This window comes from Canis lupus, chromosome 29 (assembly GCF_048164855.1).
Source record: "Canis lupus baileyi chromosome 29, mCanLup2.hap1, whole genome shotgun sequence".
NCBI classification, from domain to species: Eukaryota; Metazoa; Chordata; class Mammalia; order Carnivora; family Canidae; genus Canis; species Canis lupus.
Genome location: NC_132866.1, coordinates 32914437 through 32936589, shown reverse-complemented (window position 1 = coordinate 32936589; position 22153 = coordinate 32914437). Strand labels below are relative to the sequence as shown.

At 41.2% G+C, this 22153-nt stretch overlaps 1 protein-coding gene across 8 annotated transcripts in view; it reads left to right on the top strand.

Annotated features, from left to right (window-relative positions):
• PLCE1 (phospholipase C epsilon 1) overlaps window positions 1-22153 on the top strand; it is a 321197-nt gene that overhangs the window by 231032 nt on the left and 68012 nt on the right. For all 8 annotated transcript variants that reach the window (XM_072805985.1, XM_072805984.1, XM_072805983.1 and 5 more), the window contains 4 exons: window positions 1907-2052; window positions 7542-7800; window positions 9435-9640; window positions 15344-16019. In XM_072805985.1, the coding sequence (XP_072662086.1) occupies window positions 1907-2052; window positions 7542-7800; window positions 9435-9640; window positions 15344-16019 (1287 nt within the window). The remainder of the gene's footprint in view (window positions 1-1906; window positions 2053-7541; window positions 7801-9434; window positions 9641-15343; window positions 16020-22153) is intronic.

The following is a 22153-nucleotide window of genomic DNA, read 5'->3' as shown; positions in this document are numbered from 1 at the left end:
TGGGCTGGGCTCAGGGGTGGCAGGTGGTCCACCACATTCAGCATTGCTGGCTGGTACCACAGCGTGACCCTGTTTTATCACCAAAGGTCCCCGTTGCCACTATTTCCCCATTGTTTCCGTGTAGGAAAAGGAAAGGGGTGTTCAGCACCTATCTTTTCTGTCCTGCTTTTTTCTATGCTTTCATCATTTTTTAGTACTCTTCTTGGTATCTTCTCCTTTTATTCCAACTCTGTGTTCAGAGGTACTGCTCTTAACTGAGTGCTTAGAAAAACCTAAGTGGTGCCAAGTTTAAAGAAACTGTCACCCCTCATCAGATAAAAAAGCACCCGACTGGGAATCCTTATTTTGACATCAAGAATTGTGACCTCAGAAAGTCACTTCTCCCATGAGCCATAGATTCTTAATCTGGAAAAAATGGGTTTGGACTGCCCTCTGTGGTTGCTGCCAGCACTGAATGTCATTCATTCCTACCATTTTCTCGATGGGGGTGGGGAGGAGGTGGACTAGCCAAGGACCTTAAATTTTTTTCTGCAGTTGCCATGGGTGACCATGAACTCTAGTGTTTAGGCCTCACTGTCTCTCAGGCCAGGGAAATGAGCTGGCCCCAGGTTTCAGCACTGCTATTGAACCCGTACAGCTACTGGGGCTGTACGGGGTTAAGAGCAAGGCTTTGGTTTGTTAACAACTGAGTTTATCAGCCCCAACTTTAGCCAAGATGGAGAAAGTGACTTAAAGGAACACTAGTGTCCTAGCACCAAAGTATAGGTAGCAGCAAATAACCTTGGAGATTAAGCAGAGGATTCTGAGGCTGCATATCATAAAGCAGGGACTTAGTAGTGGGTAATTATTAAATATTATACACTAGTCCATATAGTAGAAGAAACTAATCCTATTAGAATAACCCTCATCCCAGAGCTTGTATATATACATTAGGCGTTTAGGGAGTGGTTAGTAGTGCCACCTCTGGGACACACACCTAAATTCAAAGTCAGGCTTTACTGCTTTGAGTGGAAGGCTTGAGCAAATTTCTTAAGCCCTCTGTCCTTCAGTTTCCTCATCTATAAAATGGGGATAATAATAATCCCTGACTCTTAGGTTTGTTGTGAGAGATAAGTTGACATGTGTAAAGTACTTAGAATAATTCCTGGCAACTCGTAAGTGCTAAGTATTTGTTCTTCCAATATTACTTTGTCAGTTGAGAGGCATAATAGATAATGCATTTGTGAAGAATAGCTTAAATATGTTTTTTGGCATTTTTTCATTTGATATTATGCATTTTACTATTTGATAGATATTCTTTAATTGATGGACTAAGTGCATTGATTGCATTTAATCTTGCTGTCCATCAGTCAAATGTATTTAAATTTATTTAAATCAATATTATCCTTAGGCCTTACCTAAGATTCTTACCATCTCATGGAATTTTATAGCTCAAGAGGGAGTTTACGAATTACCTTTGAGCTTCCTTATTTTAAAGATGGAAGATGATGAATAGGGAGAGGTTATGCAACTTTCCTAGGATCCCATAGCAAAACAGTGATGCAGTCTAGATAGAGCTTCACCTCAAATCCCTCAGCTGGGTCATTCATTTCCTAATACTAAACTGATTTTTTAAAAAGAAAACGTTTTCCTGTAAAACAAAACAAAACAAAACTCATTGAGGGGCATCTGGGTGGCTCAGTCAGTTAGGTGTCTGCCTTCGGCTCAGGTCATGATCCAAGATCCTGGGATTGAGCCCCATGTCAGGCTCCCTGCTCAGCATGAGTCTGCTTCTCCCTCTCCTTCTCCCTTTCCCTCTATGATCTCTCTGGATCTCACTCTCTCTCAAATAAATAAATCAAATTAAATATATTCACTGAGTTTGCAGGATGCAGGCTCAGTGGATGACCCTGTCTGCATTTTCCAGGTGAGCTCCTGGGTGACATGGCTGATCCTCACGGCGGGCTCCATGGAGGAGAAGCGAGAAGTCTTCTCCTATTTGGTGCATGTGGCCAAATGCTGCTGGAACATGGGCAACTACAATGCTGTCATGGAGTTCTTGGCTGGTCTCAGGTATGGAAGTGCAGAAGATGGTTATCTGGATACCAGCCGAATGGCACTGAATTAATTGCCCTGGAAATCGCATTTACCCAGACCAGGCAATTGGTAGTGATTGTTTGGGGGAAATACATTATTCTTTGCTAACACCACAAATCTTGTCCCTCAGATATGCAGCAGAATTCAGTGCCTGCGGCCAGTGGCAATCCTAATTGGTTCTGTCTGCTCTGATCCCATGCTGTTGGCTGTGCTTGAGAAAATTATCTGGTTGCATAACTCCATCAACCCCATCACTGATCCCCACTTGCTCTCTGTGCCCAGTAAACTCCACCATTATCTGTCTTTTCTCAGCTCTGCCTGGAATTGCCTCAGCACTGTAGGCTCCCAGCCACTGACTGGGAATGGCTAACACTGATAACAAGCATTCAATAATGTCACTTGATATTTTTATTGAACACTAAACAATGTATCAAGCTTTGTACTATGCATTTCCTATGCATTAAATCTTTTAATTCTGAGAACAATTTCTTGGTAGATACTGTTATCCTGACATCATACAGAAAGAGAGAGAGAGAGAGAGGAAGGAAGGAAGGAAGGAAGGAAGGAAGGAAGGAAGGAAGGAAGGAAGGAAGGAAAGAGAGAGAGAGAGGAAGGAAGGAAGGAAGGAAGGAAGGAAGGAAGGAAGGAAGGAAGGAAGGAAGGAAGGAAGGAAGGAAAGAAGGAAGGAAGGAAGGGAGGGAGGGAGGGAGGGAGGGAGGGAGGGAGGGAGGAAGGGAGGAAGGGAAAAAAGAAAAGGAGGGAAAGAAGGAAGAAATGAAGAAACTAAAGTTAGGAAAAGTCATTCACCTGCGGCCACCTGGCATGTGTGGAATGTGAATGCAGGCAACCTTGATTTGAGAGCCCTTGCCCTTCACCTCTCAAATCCTGCTCTTATGCCTTCTCCCCTAAGCTAATAATAAGATTACCATTTTATCAATAAAGTCTCCTGCCTTATTCCCTTTCAGCCGCAGTCACCTGGCATAAAGTAACTGCCCCTCACTCTTGTGGGAGGCAAGGTAGTATGGGGAAGAAGGGTATAAGTCTGTTGGGTCAGAATAACAGGGAATCAAATCCTGGCTCCCCAGTGGAATAACTGCGTGATCTGAGTAAGTTTCTTGAACTCAGTGAGCCCCAGTTTCTTGATCTGTAAAATGGGGATGATAATAATAAGAAACACCTACCTCCTCACACAGGATTTAGTGAGATAGTATAAAGTGTTTGGCATACAGTAAGACTCCATAGAGTTAACCTGTTGTTAGTGTCTGAGATTCACCTTCCCAGTGAGGGTTCTCACTATAAATAGGTCTTTCCTCATAACATTATTGAGATTTTTCTTTGATTCTCCAGATCCCTGCAAAGGGATTCTGGGTTGGGTGAGGAAAGGAAAATTCTCAAGAGTTGGATTTTTTTTTTTTTTGTCTTTTTGAACTTTCTTAACTAAGAATAAACTCAAATGATCCTGTCACTGGCATTTAAAATGGCCATACAAACGTATCCAGTATGGCTCAAAAGAAGGGAAAAATAGAAAAAGTACTGGGAGAACAGGAGATAATTTGGATGACTGGATTTTCTTTGTGATAAATTTTCTACAAAGAACCAGTGTTATTTTTCTTAAAAAAAAAAAAAAATCATCTTATGATAAAATAGTTCTTTTTTTTTCTTTTCGTTTTCTTTCTTTCTTTCTTTCTTTTTTTTTGATAAAATAGTTCTATGTTATTGATGCTTATCCTCTCTGCTTGGCAAGCTAGTGTTGCCTACTGGCTGGTGACTTTGCTTCTTCTCTTCCGGACCTGACAGTCCTCATAGCATGGTGGCCAGCTTGCTCCAAAGTGAGCAACAAGAGAGCAAGGCAAGAGCTGCAGTGCCCTTTATGACCTAGCCTTACACATCACACAGTGTCACTTCTACCATATTGTAGTGATCATATAAGACAAAGCACGGTTGATGGGGTCAGGGGGATCTATACCGTACCAGGAGGTGTGGATCATTGAAGGAAGCAATTATAAGTAAAAGATTTACATAGAACAATATTTAATCAATATTTGTCATTTTAAAATAACCCAAATGAGCATCGGTGGGGGAATGAAGGAAATAATATGATGCATCCTTACAATGGAATATTATTTAGCAACCAAAAATGATGTTTTTGAAATATGTTTAATGTTACTGGAAAATAAGCAATATATAATGCATAAAAATATCTGGGAACAAGGCTGTCTTTACTTAATAACTTCAGCAATATTTAAACAACATTTATAAAATAGTCAGACCAGACATCTACAAATAGAGTAAATACTGGAAGGAAATATGCCTAAAGTTGTCTGTGGATAGTAGCGCTATGGGTGGATTTTCCTTATTTTGGGTATTTTCCGGATTTTCTACAAAGAGCATCTAGTACCTTTATAAACATAAAAAGAAATAAGAGCTTTAAAATAATGTCAATTCTCAATCTAACAAAAAAAAAAAAAATCATTTGATCTGATCTTGCTGAGCTTGGTCTTTTGACCCCAAGTGTACCAGGATGGCCCCATTACCTACAGAAAGAGGGATGATCCAATAATGAGACTCATGTCATGTATTCACTTTGTTTATTTATACTTCCATTTCCTGCCCCCAAAAGGATTCTCACCAGTTTAATAAGAAACCAGTTTGTAGAACAAACTGGACTCAGTGCGGTGAAATCAGGAAACAATTTTATTTTTCTGTCTTTCTGACCTGCCTGATAAGGCCCTCCCTCCCCCGACTCTGGGTTACACCTTGTGAGGTCCTATAGCTTTCACAGTCACTGATTTGGTGAATAACTTGTCTCATTCTCTTATGCTCTTGAACATCAATAAATCTCAGAAACATACAGCCGTGCAAGAAAAGCAGGTTGCCTGCGTACCTCCAGTACGACACCACTTGTATAAAGTTTAAAAGCACACAATTCTGCATGCTGCTTAGTGATACATATGTATGTTGGGGAAACATAAAGAATTGTAAGGGGACGGAGAACACTGAAATACAGTTGTGGTCCCGTTTAGTGACGGAGGGAGGAGTGTGGGCTCATGGAGGAAAGCACCAGGGCCTCAATCACATTATTAATGTTTTATATTCTAAACTGTGAGATTAGTGCATGGGCGTTTGTCGTGTTGTACTTCTCTATGTCCTCTGAATGTCTGATATATGACATAATCACTTTTTAATCCAGTTCGATATAAATCAAAATGTCAGTCTCTCACTTGATTTAAAGCTTCACCCTTTCCCCACATTTCACAGCTCAACCAGTCTCAGAAACTTGCAGTAGAATGGGAGGATGGGGTTTACTTTTCTTCTCTCCAGCTCAGGGTCCCTACAGAAAAAGTGGGTGAGAGAAGAAAGAGGGGGGGAGTTGAGGTAAAGGGAGCAAAGGTCTCACTTGATTGGGACAGTTGTAATCTGACCCAGGTGCTCCCACAGAGAGGGATGTGATGTGCTTTTAGGGTTCCTTCCTAGTTACTCCTCCTCACTCCCCCTACCTGATGCCCTGTAGGTACCTCCCACTGCACCTTTAGCCAGCAAGGGGCAGGGTGGCCTTCATCCCCAGGATCCAGCTCTGGAGGTCCTGCCCTCGTAGACTCTTTCTGCTAGCATCCCTTCCTTTGGCTAGGAGGCCTTTTGAGACAGCTCAGCTGCAACTGCTCATCCCGGGGTCCCTTCCTGACTTACAGGAAATGCTCAGTGCTTTGCCCTCCCAAAGTTTGCAAATGCAACACAGGCTCACTGGAGCCTTCAGGCAGCTCTAGGCAACCTGTCATCTTTAGACTTTCCCAGGCAAGAGTCACACATCAGCTATGGGATCAGCAAACTCTGAACATAGGTCAACCTCTCCATGGAGTTCACTTGAAGCCTCTGCCCTGGCGGTGATCCTCCTCCTTTCACATAAAGTACTCTGACAACTCTATCCAAAGAAATACCCCCTACCTAGCTGCTCAGATCCAATTCTTCTGCATTGGCTGATGGACAGTTGTAGACTACAGATGGCAGAGCAGTTTGTGTGTCCTTGTGACATCCTGGTGCCTCTCTGTAAGGAGTTGGGGCACAATGTCACCTGTTGTTCTCCGCAGCAGTTTCTTTTCTTTTTCTTTCTTTCTTTTTTTTTTATGGTATATTTTTTATTGGAGTTCAATTTGCCAACATACAGCATAACACCCAGTGCTCATCCCATCAATTGCCCCCCTCAGTGCCCGTGACCCAGTCACCCCATGCCCCCGCCCACCTCCCTTTCCACTGCCCCTTGTTCATTTCCCAGAGTTAGGTGTCACTGTCATGTGCTGTCACGCTCTCTGATTTTTCCCACTCATTTTCTCTCCTTTCCCCTTTATTCCCTTTCACTATTTTTTATATTCCCTGTATGAGTGAAACCATATAATGTTTGTCCTTCTCTGATTGACTTACTTCACTCAGCATAATACCCTCCAGTTCCATCCACGTTGAAGCAAATGGTGGGTATTTGTTGTTTCTAATGGCTGAGGAATATTCCATTGTATACATAGACCACATCTTCTTTATCCATTCATCTTTCAGTGGACACCGAGGCTCCTTCCAGTTTGGCTATTGTGGCCATTGCTGCTATAAACATCGGGGTGCAGGTGTCCCGGTGTTTCACTGCATCTGTATCTTTGGGGTAAATCCCCAGCAGTGCAATTGCTGAGTCGTAGGGCAGGTCTATTTTTAACTCTTTGAGGAACCTCCACACCGTTTTCCAGAGTGGCTGCACCAGTTCACATTCCCACCAACAGTGCAAGAGGGTTCCCCTTTCTCCACATCCTCTCCAACATTTGTTGTTTCCTGTCTTGATAATTTTCCCCATTCTCACTAGCGTAAGGTGGTATCTCATTGTGGTTTTGATTGTATTTCCCTGATGGCAAATTATGTCTCCGTAGCAGTTTCATCATAGGAAGAGTCCTATTTAACATTCTGTTATGCAAATAGTATTTTAAGATAATGTCCCTCAGGATGGGCCAGTGGCTTAATGTCAAAGCTGGATTTAGTTAAAAACAATTGTACAAAAGAAGCTGAAACAGGGTTTATGTATATCACTGAGGGACTGACCTAATTCAAGGATAACCTTTAAAAGATCAAGAGTGGATGGACCATGTTTTGTGCAGACAGTCCTCCATAAATATCTGTACAAACCAAATTACCCACTAAGTTTTTGGCTACAGCTGCCAGAAAAGCTCAAACCTAGGTTCAATGCCCACCTTCTGGAATTAACTCCTTACACATGTGTTATTTGTATCTGCCTGACTTAATTTTGTGTTTTGGTTTCTAAAAGTAATACATCATTTGGGGAAGTAGGTAGAGATAGGAGTCCTAAATAAATATTAAAACATAAGGAAAACTGAGGCAAAGAGAATGGATTTGTGTGGAATTTAGGGTGTATACTGTAAACTGTATTATTATTTCTCCTTTGGTCTAAAAAAATCATCATTTACTTGCAATAGGTCAAGAAAAGTTTTAAAAATGTGGCAGTTTATGGACCAATCTGACCTCGAGACCATGAGGAGCCTGAAGGACGCCATGGCTCAGCATGAATCTTCCTGCGAATATCGGAAGGTGATAACGAGGGCTCTGCACATACCTGGCTGTAAAGTGGTTCCATTCTGTGGAGTGTTTCTGAAGGAGCTCTGTGAAGTACTGGACGGAGCCTCTGGCCTCATGAAGCTTTGCCCGAGGTACAATTCCCAAGAAGAAACTCTAGAGGTGAGGCCTTTCAAAATCTGAAGAGTCATTGCTGCCAGCAGAGAGAACCTGCTGAATCTAGGTTATCTGTTGTCACTGTTGTGTTAAGTCCAACAGTTAGGTCCTTGGAAGTTCCAAAGAAAAGCATGTCAGTTAACACTGGGGCTTAATCTTGTTAAATTAACTTTAAAGGAGCAGTGTGTAAGTACAAGTGGAAATGGGGGTTGTTTTCTGATTTTATTTTATTTTTTTAAGGGATGACAGGCTTTCTTCTCTCATTGGGTGGGAATGTCTGGATGCTGAGGATAAAAGAAGTCAAGCAAGAGTATTAGCTTTTCAGAATTAGAGGGAGAAAGCATGGCAGGAGGTCAGTGCTGCCTTGCTTTCCCCCTTTGTGGGAGGATGCTGAAGAAGATGGCATCTCATCAAAAGACAAGCTCCAGATTCCAGGCCCTGCCTCAGCTCTCCCAGGCCCATGGCCTCTTGTTCCTGACTCTGAGAACAGAGAGGACTGTGTGAAATCTGACTCGGGGCATCAGGCATTGGAGAGAAGGGGCTTTGAGAAACTGGAAAAAGAAATGAAAGAAGGGACTAAATTGGGGAGAACTTCACCAAGATTTTTTTTTTTTTTAAGTTTTAGAGGTAGAGTTTAGTGATTCATCAGTTGTATATAACACCCAGTGCTCATTACATGGAAGGCCCTCCTTAATGCCCATCACTTAGTTACCCCATCCCCCCACTCCCCACCCCTCCCCATACCTGTTGGTTCCAAACCCAAATCTAGGATTGTTCTCACCTTGGCAACAGCATCACTACTGACCACACACACACACACACACACACACACTCACACTCACATATACCCCTTCTCGGTGGCTATGGGATGACTCCTAAAACTTCAGCCTCTTCTGTGCCACCTGGGAACCAGGGAATCACCTGGTGTCAGGGAAACAAGATCCTCTGGTAGGTACAGACACTACCAGCTTGCAATCCCCTGGCTTAAGTGGGGAGATAAAAGTGCAATAAATGGAGGAAAGAGCTTAAAGCAAGCCCCCCAAGCTATGCCCACACCAGCTCCCTCACATCTTAAAAGCAGGGGATGCCACATCCAGCGGCACAGCAGGAGCTGTTACATTTAATGGTCATGAATACACACGGTAAGATCTTTAAAACCACCAGGAAGTCTCAGTGCTACCGTCGGATATGTGAGAAATAAAGCAAAACGTCATCCTTTCTCAGTGTTTTCCTTGGGCCCCAGGAATTTTATCTGGTTCCACAGAATAATAGACTTTTGTCATGGTTTTTCTCAATTCTCACTACCAGGATAAAACAACCCTACCCCTTTTCTGTAAAGTGGCTAATCTTCTCCCTAGGGAACCTTGAAATAATATTGCTTTTTGTGTTGTAAATTTAAAATGGAGTGTTGATTCCTAGGGGGACTAAAGTTGTCTTAGCAGAAACAAGAATGAGTTCTGAAAGTTCACGTGGTGAAACGAAAATATGTTTTTCCTGGAGACTCTGTCTTCTTCTTTCAATAAAATAGGCACAAATGCCATTATTTATGACTACTCTGATTTTATTTCCCTACCCAAGTAGGTTATTTAGACATAGCACATAAACTTGCAATAACAAATTCTTGGTATGTTTTTCTGTAGTTTGTAGCAGATTACAGTGGACAAGATAATTTCTTACAACGAGTGGGGCATAATGGCTTAAAGAATTCAGAGAAGGAGTCCACTGTCAACAGCATCTTTCAGATCATTAGGAGCTGCAGCCGAAGTCTGGAGGCTGAGGAAGAGGACAGCCCCAGTGAAGGGAACAGCTCTAGGAAAAATTCTTTAAGGGACAAAGCCCGATGGCAGTAAGTTTCACATTTTAAAAAGAGAGATGCTCGTTTTTTCTTTTTCCTATTTCAGTTTGGTTTTGGGTGGACTCCTAACAAAAACCCACCACCTCTATTAGGAAGCCATGCTTTATGTTCCAACTTAACCAATTCTGAATTAGAATTTACCTTCCTAATTTGGCTGCTTTGTTCTAGGATTATTGCTCATAATTTAACTTCTTACCACCTATTATCTCTTTAAAAAGAACCAACTAGAGCTATCCTGTCATTTCTTAAAATTCGGCAAATTAAAGTTCAGGATTAGAACCATGATATTTTATTTATTTCATAGCTTCTATAAAATTGGTTTTTATTAATTACTGGGCAGGACACAGGGACAGGTGTTAAAATATTTTTAAGTCAAATATACTGATTTATGAGGGCTAGAGTAATACCCGGAAGCCAGTAGTTTTAGCAGCTCCCCTAAACTTCTGGGTGATTGTAAATTAGGTGATTTAAAGATCTCACTTCCAGAAGCATAGGTCTGCAAGGTGTCATCTGTAGCTTTGTATTGTTCAGTTGGTTCAAATGCTCTTTATCCATGGGCATTGCTGCCCCACTAGACATGCATACCCACAACCAAATGAGAAACTCAGAAATCAGCAGTCTTGGGGCATGTGCTGTGCCTCTTCAAGGCCATTTGCTCACGGTGAAACCTAACTCAAATGGCAGAGCCTGCCTGGTCCAGCTGGAGTAATCCTCTAGGGCCTTCCATAACCATTAGGTCTACTGGCTTTGACATCTTTGCAGGAAAGATTTTTATCTGTAGTCAGTAATCATGAGTCATACCTTGCAGTTGTCTTGGAGTCCTTATACACACTTGTATGCATTTAGAAGACATTGTGGTTTGTTTTACAAAGGCTTTCCTGGTTGTCTATGTGTGAGCCTACACTGGGAAGGGCAACAGTGTTTTTAGAAAATAATTTCTTTGCAGTTGGAGCACCAGATCTTTAGAATCTGTTATGAACAAAGAAATGAATGCCTTGTGTCTGAATACCTAATGCCATTTTGTTTTGAGGAGGGAGGTAAACCTATATTCCAGATTTCTCCAAAGGACCCAGATGCTCAAAGAATCATCTTACCACAGTTTCTTAACCCTTAAGTTCAAATATCTCACAAGTAGCTTCTATCAGTTTTTTGGTTGTTGTTCTTTTTAAGATTATCCCAAATCAAAGATTATTTGAAAGTTTTCTCACTAACTGTTGGCTGATCTTAGCAATCTAGATACATAGAGAGGACCATCAACAAATAAACACAGGTCTGCACAGGAAGGGCCTCATAACCATTTCTGTCCTTAATCTATATCTACCTCTATCTACCTATCCATGTTTATAGGTATGTAGGTATATACCTATCTCCTTCCACAAAAGATTTCATAGATGCTTATAAGAATAAATATAAGTAGTTGAGGATATTAAGGAAAAAGGGAAACAGGAGAGGAAAAAGTAAAACATACTGAAATGTATACCATCTCCTACAGTGACTAAATTTGGTTCTGAGAATTCTTAGTGACCAAAGGAAAGAGAACATGATCCATGATAAGTTTTGCAGTATTTGTAAGAAAAATCAGACAGGTGATTTAGAGAAGAAGCATGCCTTTTCCCCAGATTGAGACCTGACTGAATCCCTTTGTTAAATCCTGCTAGAAGGGAGACATCATCCCTCAATAGATCAAGTAATGAATTTCGTATGGCTCTTCTTTATAACAACATTCTCTTGGGGCTGTGTCAGGGTACAGGGTGTTACTTAAAGTTACTTAAAGGTGTCAACCTTTCTTTCTTTCTTTCTTTCTTTCTTTCTTTCTTTCTTTCTTTCTTTCTTTTTTATTTTTAAGATTTTATTTATTTATTCATGAGAGACACAGAGAGAGAGAGAGGCAGAGACACAGGCAGAGGGAGAAGCAGGCTCCATGCAGGGAGCCCAACGTGGGACTCTACCCCGGGTCTCCAGGTCTTCAGCCTGCGTGGGCTGAAGGCAGGCGCCAAACCTCTGAGCCACCTGGGCTGCCCTGTGTCAACCTTTCTAAAGTACTTTTAGGAATGCTGCCTTTGATTGAGCCTTAAAGACCTAGCCTCTGAGTTTCCCTTAACATTATATTTTTTTTAATTTGGGAGTTCCTTCACTGATACATTCCTTATTTCATCCCATCACTTCTGAAATTTTTATTTCCAATTTTCTGCTCATCCCCTGTCCTCTTTTTTTTAATAAATTTATTTTTTATTGGTGTTCAATTTACCAACATACAGAATAACACTCAGTGCTCATCCCGTCAAGTGCCCCCCTCAGTGCCCGTCAGCCTGTCCCCTTTTTAATCATTTTATCATCTGCATCCCAAGATCATTGCTCTTCCACTTCCCATTTTAAGCAGTCTAATAAGGGGAAAAATTTTAAAATGCAAATATCCTGTGAAGCCATATTGAAATCACATTAAAGCTATGTCCCTCAGTACCAGTCATAGTTTTTTTTTTTTAACCTCAAGTGACTACTTCTCTGAAAAGAACCACTGAACACAAAAGATAGGGGTGGGAGTGTTAAAAGAATTCACTGAAACTAGATCAGCGGGCACTGTTTCCGGGACCATCTGCCAGGTCTTGGGAATCCATTCCTGAATCAGAGCCCCCTGTTATCATTTCCAGCACAAGGTTGTATATAGCAAAGGGATTTCCAGATTCCAAGACCCATAGGAACCATGCTTTGTTGTTGATTTGGCTGAAACAAAGACTCTATAAACAATAACCTTCAGCCCTGTTCATGTGGCAGCCACCTACTCTGTGGAAATTACACCAAAGAAAGAAGTGACAATCTCATAGTCTTTCCTTCACCCAGCCTGCAGGGTTCTCTTATAATTTGTCTCAAATCTTTCACTCCTCTGCCAGAAAAATCCATTTGAAGCACTCACAGAAACCCCAGGAAAGTGATGGTAAAAAGTTCAAGTCCTCTGCAGTAAAGGAATAGGGTTGAGAGAATCTCAAAATGTCAGTGGCATCATATGGTCAACCTGTCCAGCTCCCCTGTATGGATGAAGAAGTGGTGCCCAGAGAGGTGAGGTCACTTGCCTACAGATGGGATGCCTACAGAGCTGGGGCTAAGCCCGGCCACGTATTCAGTGCGGGACACAGTCTTTTTTCCTGCAGTGTTCAAGGCATTTCTTACCACCATAGAGGGGCTAACCCTCAGCTTCTTTTAACTTCTAGTTCCTGTAGATTAGGAATATCTGAGTTCCAGAAACACTTCAGTTACCCTCTGTATGACCTATAAAGCTCATTAATAATGACTTAAAATTTGCCAGCATGGAGAATAAACAGCTTTGCCTGGGTGAGTATGTGAAAGTCATGGAGGCTTAAAAGAAGTGTGTGGTGCCATTGTAGGGAGATGGAGATTCAGAATATTAATATGTGTAGAAAAGAGTGTGTGGTCACATAGGAGCTTCAAGTTCTTAATATTGTCGTCCCTCTTTGAGATGATGCAGCTTAAGAAGGATATGCACATTTGAAGAAATTGGATATAAGTAGATAACAAGTTCAGACAGAACCTTAGAATGGAGGCTGCATGAAATGATTAAGAGCTCAAACTTTGCGGACACATTGCCAGCACTCTATGTCACCTGAGTGGGTGACTTAATCTCACTAAGCTGAAGTTTTGTTTGTCTGTAAAATGGGAATTGTAAAATGGGAATGGCCATAACGCATTATAGAGTTGTTGTAAGGATTAGATGGGATAAGCAGGTTTACATTGTAAGTGTCACATAAATAGGGCTGCTGTAGTTAATGGCTGCCATCACACCCTTTGGTGCCAAGCCAAGGCATCTGGGGGCCTGAGCACTTAGGTGGCATTTGGCAGCAGTCACCATTTTAGGACCGCTCCTCAGTCATGATCCCCCTCTTTACTGAAGAGAGCTGAATTCTGTGCCCTCTTACTCCAAAAATCTCCTTGAGACTTGCCTGGAAGATTATCTGATCCCAAAGAGATAGAAAATAAGAAAGCTGAGCAGAAAGAAGTACAGTATCTGAGAAAAAAATCATAGTTACCATTTCACACGCACACACACACACACACATTCAACACGCAGGCCCAAAATAATAAAAGGACAGGAAACCAGGTATTCTCCATAGAAGATGGTGACAGACCAGTCCCAACCTTACAAACACCCAGCTCAAAACATCCTTTAGATCACAGACTGCTTCAGGCCAGCCCAGACCTTAATTAACATGGTCTCTGCCACACCACCGCTGGCTTTGCTGGGGGTAGTTGGGACCCTCCTGTTCTCTCTCTTCCTGGGCTAGTACCCATGACCAATCCCATGTCTCTGACCTGTAACAAAGAAAGCCATTTCCCACTGTCTGCCCAACGTTGAATTGAAGCCAGTTTATCACTCGAATCCTGACTTGAAACTTGGACACCATTTCCACAGTAAAGCAATGTTTGGGTGGCTACACTTTGAAATATTGACTTTGCAAGTATAATCGAGACGATAATAATATTAGTAACATTTAACATTCCATTATTTATTGAGAGACTACTTTTGAACAAACACTGTCCTAAACACATATATTAAACTATATAATCTTCCAACAGTTACATTTGACTCAGGATCTCATATCTCCCAGGGCCAGGATTTAACCTCAGGCAGGCTGGCTCCCAATCATCTTTATGGTCCTATAATCATATTAACTTTGTAGGAAGTAATAAACAGTTATGAGGAAAATACATAACCAGATTGATTAATAGCCCGCTTGTCCCCTTGTATAAAATTTTCTTCAGGTTGGGCAGCCCCAGTGGCCCAGCGGCTTAGCACTGCCTTCAGCCTGGGGTGTGATCCTGGAGACCGGGGATCGAGTCCCATGTCAGGCTCCCTGAATAGAGCCTGCTTCCGCATCTGCCTGTGTGTGTCTCTGCCTCTCTCTCTGTCTCTCATGAATAAATAAATAAAATCTTTTAAAAAAATTTCTTTGGAGAACATTAGAAAAATATTTATCTGTCAATTTATGGTTTCTAACTGACCAACACTGCAGAACTTCTTTGGGGGATGGAGTACAAACTTTCCTTCTTTTTCACTCCTTGGTCATCTTCTTGAGTCATAGAACCTAAGCCTGACAAGGTAGTTTCTTTGCTGGTAAACACATTTTTGATATTTGGTTCCTAAATAACCCTTTAAGTGCCGCCTTACTCCTTCTTGTAAACCCACAGAAACTTGTCTCCTGAAAGACTCTGGCACAGAAATGCATAACATTCACCATGTGATCTACAAGACAAAGCTACTAGTTACCTTCTCAACGTAAACTTACTTTGTTACCAACAATTGTCAGTTTTATCTTGGGCATTAGTCCTGAGAAGAATGCCTTTTTTTAAGCTTTACTTATTTTTATTTGAGAAGGGGGTGGAGGGACAGAACCCACCTGCCTGCTATCTCTCTCTCTCAAATAAAATAAATAAGTAAAATCTTTTAAAAAATTCAATAACTTATCTAGCAGTCCCTTTCCTTGTGCCTTTGGTCAGACATATTGCTAAATACAAGCTTTTAGAATGCAGCTACCAAAAATCTACTCTGACCTTTAGCCTTTTATATTTCCTATGCTAATTTGAATTCGAGTGAAGTGAAAAATGATGCCTGGTGTCATTAAAAAGCTTTATGTTCTTACTTCTGATTAGAAGACAGACCAAATTTCTCTCTCTTTCCGCTAGATTTATAATCGGAGATTTGTTGGATTCCGAAAATGACATCTTTGAGCAATCCAAAGAATGGGACTCTCCCAGCTCAGAAGAGCCTCAGAAAGCCTTTGACCATGGGACAGAGCTGATCCCTTGGTACGTGCTGTCCATCCGAGCAGATGTGCACCAGTTCCTGCTACAGGGCGCCACCGTCCTCCGCTACGACCAGGACACGCACCTCTCTGCCCGCTGCTTCCTCCAGCTTCAGCCTGACAATAGCACCTTGACATGGATAAAGCCCACAGCTGCCTCCCCGGCCAGTGCTAGAGCAAAACTCGGTGTGCTGAGCAACACGTCTGAGCCTGGCAAGTTCCCGTCACCAGGCAGTGCCGGACTAAGCGGCCTGGCCGAGGGGGTCCTGGATCTGTTTTCAGCAAAGGCTGTGTACATGGGACACCCTAGCATTGATATCCACACTGTGTGTGTCCAGAACAAACTCGGTAGCATGTTTCTCTCAGAGACTGGCGTGACCCTGCTCTACGGGCTCCAGACCACAGACAATAGATTATTGCACTTTGTGGCACCCAAACACACTGCTAAGATGCTCTTCAGTGGATTGCTAGAACTCACGAGGGCCGTGAGGAAGATGAGAAAGTTCCCTGACCAGAGGCAGCAGTGGCTGCGGAAACAGTATGTTAGCCTCTATCAGGTAAGGGCGCAGCCTTCCCCCTCTCCTCAGTACCTGATTCTCAAGATATTAATCTTGCAAAACCACACTTGGACTACCAGGGTTTGCTCTCACACTTGGTCACCTACTACCTGAGTGATACTGGGCACCTTTGTCTTCGCCTCTCTGTGCCTGGCTTTCTAATCTATAAAACGAGAGCGATAACAATACCCCGTCATAGGATGGTTATAGGGCCCAACTGAGTTAGTAGGTGTAAAACCATAATGTCAGCTGCTGTGTATAAAGAATAGTGTCTGGTTTGTCGTAGATCCTATTAGTATTTTGTATGAACTCAGCGACTGGTCATTGTACTCCTCACGTAGGAAATAAACTAGTTAATACAAGCATTTTCACTTACTCAGTTTCCATCAGAAGTATTATGGTGGGAATGTCTTTATTATTAATTAGGGATGAGCTGATACATTGGAAGCCTTCCTTTTGGAAACTGAAATCCAGCTTCATCACTTAATATGCTACATGACTCTCAGAGCATTAATTTACTGTGTATTGCTGCCTCACTGTAGAACTTCTAAGTTTAAAAGAAACCCTCCCAAATGTGGGACAACTCATACATGGAGTTCTGCCTCACCGGGTTTCTGTTGGCAGCCGCCCTGAGGAGGCAGTTTCTCACAGCCAGCTGCTTAAAGTGAGTGTGTTTCTCATGAACCCTAAAATTATCAAGTATTTCAGCACTAAGGGTGGCAGCAGGACTGGCCTGAGTGAGATGTGAGAAGAGACACAGGCATTACCTGAGTAGCATACTTGTAGAGATCAGAGGGCAGATTGCTGAGAAAGTGAGTCAGAAACCCTACCAGAGGGGGGGCACTGTTGGTGGCAGTGCCAAATGGGTTGTATCCAAATATTCAGTTTTTCTCTGTTATGCATTTCCATCTTTTGGGCAAAAAATTATGGTTTTTTACTAGTCTCATAAAACAAATAGAACTATAACTTATATTACTCAAATGACTGATTTCATGTACTTTTCACATTTCTCACACATTTTCTCCCCCCTGGGCTGTAAGTAGGGACATATATATAATGCTCCTCTTTCCCCTTTCCCCACACCCATGCAATACTTATGAGAGCATATCCTGAGTAACTAACTAGTAATTGATTAATGAGCACATAGGCCTATGGACACGATCATGCTAGTACTGCACAGCACAAAGCCTGTTTCAGTTAACTCATCTTTTTTTTTTTTTTTAAAGATCTTATTTATTTATTCATGAGAGGCACACATGAGAGAGAGAGAGAGAAGCAGAGACACAGGCAGAGGGAGAAGCAGGCTCCATGCAGGGAGCCTGACATGGGACTCGATCCGGGTCTCCGGGATCACACCCCGGGCTGAAGGTGGCGCTAAACCGCTGAGACACTGGGGCTGCCCTCAGTTAACTCATCTTAAAACAGAAACCAAAACACATGCTTCCTGTCCACTCTGCAGAGAGATTCCAGTGTGGTCAGATGCTTGGAAAAAAGGTCTTCAGGAGCTATTGTAAATATTGATTTTTAGTTATAATCATTTCTCAGCCTTCCAGAATCCTATAAATCCATTCAACCTGGACATAAACCAAAGTCTCAGAGCTCAGTTAAAGTCACAGTCATAAACCCAACATGGTTTATTTGCTCCATTTATTCCCTTTTTCGATTTTATAGCATAAAGTAACTGAATCAACACCTAAGGCATACTTGGTTTCTCATTCACCCTGGCAGCCTTCAGTTTTTGCTGAAGGAGGCACCAGCAGAAACCAGGAATAGCAGAAAAGGTAAAAGGCACTGCAGGTCAGTGACAAAGGAAGGGACCTGGAGGCAACCCAGTCCCTCCCAGTTGCAAACATAGCTACAAACCCCCTGCCTCCATCCCTCCACCACTGCTTGGAAACAAGCTGTTATGATGTAAAGGCAAAACAGCTCCCTGTACCTCAGCCACTTCTGAAAACACAGACGTTTTGAACGATCTAAACATTGTTCTGCGTGAGCCACCCAGAAAGACAAGGCAACATGTCTCAGAAACAGATCCTCAAGATTAAAAAAAAAAAAAAAAAAGTGGAAAAGGTCAGTGAATGATTAGTTTCCCATTATGTAGACAAGCTCCTAAATTGTCTCAGAGAACATCAAAAAGATGCTACCAATGTGGTACTTGGAGAACAAAAAGTCAAATAGGCAACCTGTTAAATGCCCCTCTTGGTGACTTATAATACTGCTTAGCACACTAGCACACTAGCTCCTGAGAAGTCCTAAGGTACAAAAGAAATTAATTTAAATGTATTTATACATTAAAGTACTTATGAACAGTCTTGAGTTCTTCTAAACTTATGTTAAGAGCCCTGTAAGAGTATTTCTTTATTCCCAGTTTGGAAAGGGCTTATGCAGAAAATAATCTTTCTGGGGCACCTGAGTGGCTCAGTTGGTTGAATAACTGACTCTTAGTTTTGGCTCAGGTCATGATCTCAGGGTCATGAAATTGAGCCCCATGTCAGACTCCATGTTCAGCATGGAACCTCAGCTGGGTTCTCAGTTCTGCATAAGACTCTCTCCCTCTCCCTCTGCTCCTCCCCTCTAAAATAAATAAATAAATATTTAAAAGAAAAAGAAAATATAATCTCTCTGACTGGAGTCCTCTTGTGTGATGAATATATGTGAAGTTGCTCTTTTTTTTTTTAAAGATTTTTTTTTATATGAGAGAGAGCATGAATGAGGGGTGCAGAGGAAGAGAGAGAAGCAGACTCCCCACTAAGCAGGAGCCTGATGCAGGGCTCAGTCCCAGGACCACCTGAGCCAAAGGCAGACCCTTAACCTACTGAGACACCCAGGCACCACATGAAGTTGCTTTAAAATACAAATATTTTAGTACTAGTAAATGTATTTGATCTAATGGAACTAGAAACAGGAAATAAAGCAAAAGACAAGAAGAAACAGTAACATTTGTAATGAAGCCTAAGAATACAGGAGAATAAAAGAAAGTAAGCCCCAGAGATTTGATGTGGGGTATGGGACAAAGACTGGTATCATAAGCTTTGGCTTGAGGTTGCATGGGCAGAGCTGAAAACCCAAAGTATTGGGTATTTGAAAAGATCTCTGGGAATCTGAAAAGATTCAAGACAGGGTTCTCAGGTGAACTTCTGTTGTAACTAACATGAACAGATTCTAAGTGTCTTCGAGGGGAAAAAAAGAATTTATTTAAAGGATTAGATTAAACTGTCTTCAAAATATGATATGGAAAGATGATGCCAACAGATAAAAGTGCATGAATACTTTTTAAGGAATCAGTTTCCTGATCCTAATATCCATATGAACTTCTTTTAGTTTCCCATATTCCTAGGCTTCATTACAAATGTCACAATTTCTTGTCTTTTGCTTTATCTCCTGTTACTATTTCCATTAGAGCAATTTATGTTTACTAGTATAAAATGCTTGTATCTGAAAGTAACTGTTTTCTAAAACTGAGAATGTAGTTTCACTTACAATAGACTGTCTTCCAAATTAAAAAGAGAAGGTACATCCTTCACCCACCCCAATGAAGTTTATTGTTTTGTACATAATAGAAGAAAGAGTCAAACTACATTTCAGTTCCCAGAAAGTCTCCTTTAAAGATTAAACAAAGACATATGCCTTTTCCAGGCCTAAAATATTTCTATTAAGAGTAAAACTTGGGATCCCTGGGTGGCCCAGTGGTTTGGCGCCTGCCTTTGGCCCAGGGCGCGATCCTGGAGACCTGGGATTGAGTCCCGCGTCAGGCTCCCGGCATGGAGCCTGCTTCTCCCTCTGCCTGTGTCTCTGCTTCTCTCTCTCTCTTTCTCTCTCTCTCTCTGTCTATCATGAATGAATGAATAAATAAATAAATAAATAAATCTTAAAAAAAAAAAAAAAGAGTAAAGCTTGACCTTTATTAGGTTGTTCTGAATTTGGAAATACCAAAGCAGTAGAGGCTGGTTCTTTTATATACATGGTATGGGTCTATTAAATTTTTTTATTAAAGATTTTCGTTTTTTAGAGCAGTTTGAGGTTCATAATAAAATTGAGAGGAATGTACAGAGATTTCCCATAAACAACCTTCTGTCCCCCATGCATGAATAGTGACCCCCACTGTCTATATCACTCACCAGAATGGTACATTTTTTTTAAACAAAGGATGAATCTACATTGATAAATGACAATCCCCTAAAGTCTATAGTTTACCTTAGAGTTCATTTTCAGCACTGTATATTCTGTAGGCTTACACAAATATATAATGACATATGTTGATCATTATAATATCCCCCATGGAGTATTTTAACTGCCCTAAAAATTCTCTGTGCCCTGCCTATTCATCTCTTATTCCCACTCTACCTCACCCTCCCCTCCTCCCCTGCAACCAGTGATCTTTTTACTGTCTCCATAGCTCTGCCTTTTTCAAAATGTCATATAGTTGGAATCATACAATATATAGCCTTTTCAGATTGGTTTCTTTACTTAGTATTATGCATTTAAGATTCCTCCATGTCTTCCCATAACTTGATAGCTTATTCCCTTTTATTGCTGAATAATACTCCATTGTGTACATGTACCATAGTTTATTTATCCATCTACCTACTAAAGGACATCTTGGGGCAGCCCGGGTGGCTCAGCAGTTTAGCGCCGCCTTCAGCCCAGGGCGTGATCCTGGAGTTCCAGGATGGAGTCCTACGTTGGGCTCCCTGCATGGAGCCTGCTTCTCTCTCTGCCTGTGTCTCTACCTGCCTTTCTCTCTCTCTCTCTCTCTCTCTCTCTCTCTCTCTGTCTCTGTCTCTGTGGGTCTCTCATGAATAAATAAATAAATAAATAAAATCTTTAAAAAAATAAAAAAATAATAAAGGACATCTTGATTGCTTCCAAGTGTTGGTATTATTAATAAAGCTCTTGTAAATATTCATGTTCAGGTTTTTGTGTAGACTTAAGTTTTCAACACTTTTGGGTAACTCCCAAGGAACATGATTGCTGGATGGTATGGTAAAAGAATGCTTACTTTTGTAAGAAGCTGCCAAAGTGGCTGTGCCATTTTGCTTTCCTACCAGAACGAATCCTTATTCCCATTATTCCTCATCCCCACCAGCATGTGATGTTGTAAGTGTTCTGGATTTTTGCCATTCTAATAAGTGTATAGTAGTATCTTACTTTAATTTGCAGTTTCCTGATGATCTACAATGTGGAACATCTTTTCATATGCTTCTTTCCATCAATATCTCGCCTTCAGTCAAGTATCTATTGAGGCCTTTGGACTATTTTTTTAGTTGGGTTGTTAGTTTTCTTATTGTTGAGTTTTAAGTTTTCGTTGTATATTTTAGATAACCATTCTTTATCAGATGTTTCTTTTGCAAACATTTTCTCCCAGTCTGTGGCTTGTCTTCTAATTCTCTTGACAATGTTTTTCCCAGAGCAGAAGTTTGAAATCTTAATGAAAGAATCTATTAAATTTCTAAAAATGAGTTAGTTAAAATCCATAGGTAAAGTGTTTACAAAATTTCTTTCAGCATATGTTATTCAATAAGGTAGTTAAAATTTATTTATGAGATTGTTTCATGAAATGTTTATTCCACTTTGAAGTCAATTGTAGTGACTTGTTAGCAGGGAGCCGGCCTGCCGCAGGAAGGAATGATCTCTAACCATTTTTATTCTCAGTAGCACTGTATTCAAGATTCATTTTCCAGGGAGGGAGATTCTGATTGGCTTATTTGGATCTTGTTCTAACCATTGGTCAAGGAAGAATGTTCCACCTTGATTGATAGATTCAGACTATATCCAGTGGAAAAGAGATAAAGTAAAATTGAGGTATGGTTAGAGGAAAAAGAAATGATTAAGGAACAAGCATAAATCCCAGATATCCATCAGAGATCACCAAAAGGTTTCCCACATCAAGCATCCAAATTACTCAGCATCCTCAGATCCATAACAGGATGCAGGAAGTGGAAGGTCACAACTCAAGTCATAAAATCACATAGCTATTGAACTTTAGGGTGAAGGAACAAGCACACACACAAAGACCCTTTTGTTATTTACAGAGTGTCTACAACCAAAGCAAAATCCATTTACAGTAAGTACTTCTTTGGAGTTGCAAAGGAGGGCTGGCCTAAAATCTTGCAGAAAGTAAAGATAGTAAATTA